The 5,071-nt window shown below is 33.6% G+C and overlaps 1 protein-coding gene across 1 annotated transcript; it reads right to left on the reverse strand.

Moving 5' to 3' along the window:
* Positions 1-879: 879 nt before the first annotated feature.
* LOC117931870 (very-long-chain aldehyde decarbonylase CER1-like) lies at positions 880-4,302 on the reverse strand. The gene is made up of 10 exons (XM_034852937.1): positions 4,212-4,302; positions 3,872-4,095; positions 3,553-3,785; positions 3,247-3,466; positions 2,675-3,050; positions 2,463-2,570; positions 2,043-2,243; positions 1,786-1,887; positions 1,487-1,660; positions 880-1,211 (listed from the first exon to the last, which is right to left on the reverse strand). The coding sequence occupies exons 1-10, from the start codon at positions 4,269-4,271 to the stop codon at positions 1,047-1,049; spliced, it is 1,863 nt and encodes a 620-aa protein (XP_034708828.1). The 5' UTR covers positions 4,272-4,302; the 3' UTR covers positions 880-1,046.
* Positions 4,303-5,071: the final 769 nt, after the last annotated feature.

The raw sequence follows: 5,071 nt of genomic DNA on the forward strand, positions 1-5,071 counted from the left end.
GATACCTTCCCAATAGGTAACCAATTGACCTCTAGACTTAGACTTAGGTTTTCAAAAAATAAAGAGTTTAAGGTTTTATTTCTTATTTTATTTTCTATTTTAAAAATAAATAAAAATAAGTGGCAACTCCAATTTTGCAAAAATCAAATTTTCACTAAGATAACAAGTCTCATTGTCGAGTAGGAACGCACATAAAAAATGTGGGTTCATAGAGATATGTACCTAAAATGTGCAATATGCCCTCAACATAAATCAAGATTAAAAGAACTCACAATTGTATATAAAAAGGTGAATTATCAAGAATAGGCAAAACAATCAACAACATGGCAAAAATGAAGTATTGATAACATAAATCAAAATAAAATATTTATGCATAGTATTTTATCAAAATAAAAATTATGCATCATCCTCAGAGTGTCTAAAAGACAACTCAAATGTCAAAATAAATAAGAGGCAATTATGTTATATCTATCCTCATAGATCATCAGCCAAATAAGTGTTAACAAAATGACAATATTGTCTCTTTTTAAAGTGTTATTAGAAAGATATGGTGTCATTGGTGGCAGCGTATGTATCATCTTTTTCCATGAAGTAAGCATTTATAATAATTACAAATATTTGTATTGAGAAACCTTACTTGAATGGGAAAAGTTGGAGAATCGTAGCAATGGAAAATATATGTATAGGAAAAATACAAATATAAAACCCAATAATTAAAATTGAAAAAACAAGCTATAATTACTCCTTACTTTCCTTTTCTCTATCACCATCTCCTTTTTTTTTTTTTAAATAATAAATATTTATATTTCATAGCTAGACACAAAAGTAACAATACTCAATTTCCATCTACAATAGGAACAGTAAGCAGACAATAAAGTATTAAAACAACTTGAAAAGCCAAATTAACATAACCAATTACTTATCCATGAAACACAAGTAGGTATTGTGTTTCATATATAATATAACAAGCTAAAATTATAGGATATCCAAGTTCAACAACACAAATAGATAGATAAAGATATTGGTTTAAGCATGTGATGATGTGATCATGTGGGGATCGTTAAAGGACGAAATCCATGATGGAGACTAGCTTCCCATATTTTCTCAACGTTGAACATTGTGTTCCCACACTCGTGCACATTCCATCCTTCTAATGCATGAATTACCCCAGCTACACGCGATGCACTCATTGCTCTTCTCGGCAACCAATTCTGTCACATGTTTGCATTACAAAAAATTTCGTAAGACAAAACGAATAACATAAGTAATCCAGTTTATAGTGTATGATGATTGGTAGGTGTTGGAATTAATGCCTTGAAAGTTTCTTTGAAAGATGTTCTCTTCATTTGGCCCATTACCAAAAATTTTCATTACCCTTCACATTTTTTGCTCAACTTCTTTTCAATAAAGAAATGATTTTCATGAAATATAAGATGTATGTAAAACATTGAGGTCTGTGAATGAGAACAAACATTAATTTACTAACCTCACAAGAGTCTATGTTCTTAAAAGACTTGGGAGGCATCATTGCTGGTGTAGTGTGGTAGAGGCAGTCTTTGCGCAACCTCTTTGGAGGGAATTGAGAAAAGGGAATGAATAATGTTCCTTTCGATGCTTTCATTTGTTCTTCTTTGGTCAATCCATCTCCAACCAGCCATATCTTCAAAATAAATAAATAAAATTAAGTTGACGATGGATAAAAAAGTAACAGAAATAAGAGTAGTAGCAGATGAAAATGAATCAAGTGTAGAAGGTTTAAAATAGTTGGTAAATGATAAATTGTACCTTTTCGGTAAAACTTTTAGAAAGTAGTAATTTACTTTCACACTCAACATTCTTGAGCTTTGTGTTGAGTTGCTCATACTCATCCTTATGTGATGTGGCTACCTGAGATTCATTGTATGAAAAATCAAAACCAAGATTGGACAATGCTTGTTTCAGACCCCCGATTTGTCAATGCTAATGTTCACCAAAAATAATTTCTTTTTCTTTCCCTTTATATATATATAGTAGCCATAATAATGCTTGTTAATTATACATACCTGGATATCCATTTGGTATAAAGCAGAAGCAATAAAATAAGCAACCTTGGTGAGGTTTCCTCTGAAGAGTACTTGAGTTGTTCCTTTAGGAATGCTGTTTAGAACAACAGCTACTGCTAAGCTACTCCCATCCACCACCTTGATTTTGAGCTTAGGATTTCTATGGATATAAAGCTCACCATAACTATTAAGCTCATCACCCTGCAAAGTTTATATTTATTATTGGACAGTTTTATTTTATTTTTTCTAAAATTCACAAAATAATTCAAATTTTCAGAATGTAAAATTTTTTCAGAAGTCAACTGAAGGCCATAAAAGCTGTGTGTCCATGCAAGCATGAGGCAGAGATATGGAACATGGAGGTAAACACTTCCAAATGATCAAAAAGGAGGTAAATTGCCTTTTTTTTTTTAAACTTGCCTGGTTCAAGAGACCTAAACTCAAAACTTTAATCCCTCTTTTGTCTGCTTTGAGTATGGCTTCTTCTATCAAACTATCAATGGATTCATTTCCCAATTTCAGGAGATACTACAATAAGAAAACAGAAAAGGAACAAAAAGTAAATAATATACTGAAGTATGATTAAAAAAAAAAACAAAAGAATAACAAGTTAACAATAAAATGTTGCTTACTTGTATCTTGAATTTTGGTACGACCCACGTTTGGACATTGACTTTATTGAATTGATTCCTCTCAAGAATAAACGTACGACCATAGGTCCATGTTAACATTATAGAACAACATGTCACTGGCCACATTGCCCATACATACCATTTGTATGTGTAAGGTTTGGAGGCTAAGGAGGCGAATCCTAGCCTCAGATGATAGATGGACTGTGGCGTTACAAGATGTGTCAAATGAACCACATGGGGCAATTCTTCAGGTCTTATAAGTGATTTTTCATATAACGCATCTGAAGATTTATCCATTGTACCATAGATGTAATCATAGATGGGCATAAAAAGTGAGTAATTGGTCCTGAATTGAGTGTGATGCAGAGAGTGATACCTGAGATGTCAAGCAGTCAATCATTTCTTCACGCACATTTCAAATTGGAAAGAACACATTTATGGGATGAGCCACATAAAAAAGTAGAGATACAAGAATACATTCTAAAAACCATAAAATTTGGTGGGCAACTTATGGGATTCCGACCTTAGAGCTCAACACAGAAAACTATGTAAAAAGGAATTGGGAGACTTACGAGGGGGTATACATGAGGTACTTAAGAGGTGGAAAAATGGAGAATAGCATCTTAGGGATCAGCTCGAAATTGCAGTGTCCCATGTTGTTCATGAAATCAATATAAGAAATATAACCAAAGAGGGCTGCCATGGAGCTCTTTCTCATGAAAAATCCTGCTAACAGTGGTATTAAAAACAGTAGAAAATATGCTAGGTGTTCAGCAAAAGGATGGATGACAGCTGCCATGGAAACAACGATACGTCATATTCTAATGTAGGTAGTGGTTAATTAGTAACGGATCAAAGAGTAAATGATCAATTCATACAGGTGATGGGCTCTGTGACAATCGAGGAATGGTGATGAGAATGATAGCGTGAGTAAAGATAATGATGGTGCAATGCTCTGTGTAACCAGTAGTATAGGAATTCAACAGGCCCCATATGAAGAAGAATTGTAAGAAGTACACCATCTGTTCTCCATAAAGGCATGTGAGCAACCCCAGGAAGTATCATGTAAACCACGTAGAATAGGATCCCATTCAACAATATTTGGTCATCCCTGCAAACAAAACACCACAAGAAAATGTGAATATTCATGCATGAAGGTAATCAGCCTGTGTGTGTGAGAGTGAGTTTCTGACTGACCAGTTGCTTTCCCTGTCAACTTGCTCGAATTCAATACTCTTATCAACGATCCTATTGTTGCCCTTAGCTGTTCGGTATCGAGCAAGAGAAATCCAAATCTGGTTGTGAAGTGTCCTCCATAACAGAAATGGGAAAAATAGAACGTAAACAGGGTCCCTCTCCTTCCCATCTTTGATTATTAATGTGTATATGCTATGAACTACCCATGGAGCCAATATCACATACTGAAACAACGAATAAAAGTAAAATAAAGGAGTAAAACAAAAATAAAATAAACATTGAAGAGAAGGCAAGATTGTAGAGCAATCGAAGTGTGGCAAATCAGATAATAATAGTGTACCTTGAAGCTTCCAAGAGACTTCCAAGGCCAGTCAGTGAGGATACCTGGTTTGGAAGCCATATACACTTCTATAATGTTACTTGCTTAATTTAGTTTGCCATCTACAAAATTGGAGGGCTATATATACTGATTCTCTCTGGTGAATTTAAGCAGCCATTAATGCAGGCCTGAAACCCTTAGAAGGATACGATCAGCAAGTTGTTTGTGACCTTCACTTTCAAGGATAAAAGGAGCTTGTACAAAAACTATTTTTTACTTTTAATAAAACTTGAATTAAATTTAACTAGTCTTATATAAAGTGAATTAATAATTTTTTACAACATCAAAATAGGAAAATAATTTTTCAAAGCATGCAACTGATTCAAATAATTTTATTTTATTTTATTTTATTTAAAAAAAAAAAAACTGTTCTCACAAAACAAGTTTTCAAAGGGTCTTGTTCTTAAAAAATATTTATTTATTTATTTTGGTTCTTCACCTCAAACAATTTTCAAAAGCAATCCTCTACAAATCTGTAGAAAATCTCGGCAAACAGGCGCTTATCTTCCCTATTTCTTATCCTAGTTTGGTGAAAAAGGCAGATTAATAACGACCTTATTTCTCAAATTTCAACTCTTGTGTGAGAATAATAAATGCAGAATTCAAAACCTTCCACTGTTCCAACCGTCCTAGGGCAAGGTGGGCACACTTATAATCAATACTTAGTGCTATGTTCTTTTTGCTGCCCACTTTTTCAGGTTTGCATTTAGATAGTGTTGACAACACCTTTCAAATATTATCAGGCTGCTCTAGCTGGCTATGCCAATGTGAAAGACATGGGATGTTTGTGCAGAAAAGGCCAAATAAATAAATAAAAGGGA

Source organism: Vitis riparia, chromosome 15, assembly GCF_004353265.1.
Source record: "Vitis riparia cultivar Riparia Gloire de Montpellier isolate 1030 chromosome 15, EGFV_Vit.rip_1.0, whole genome shotgun sequence".
Taxonomy (NCBI): domain Eukaryota; kingdom Viridiplantae; phylum Streptophyta; class Magnoliopsida; order Vitales; family Vitaceae; genus Vitis; species Vitis riparia.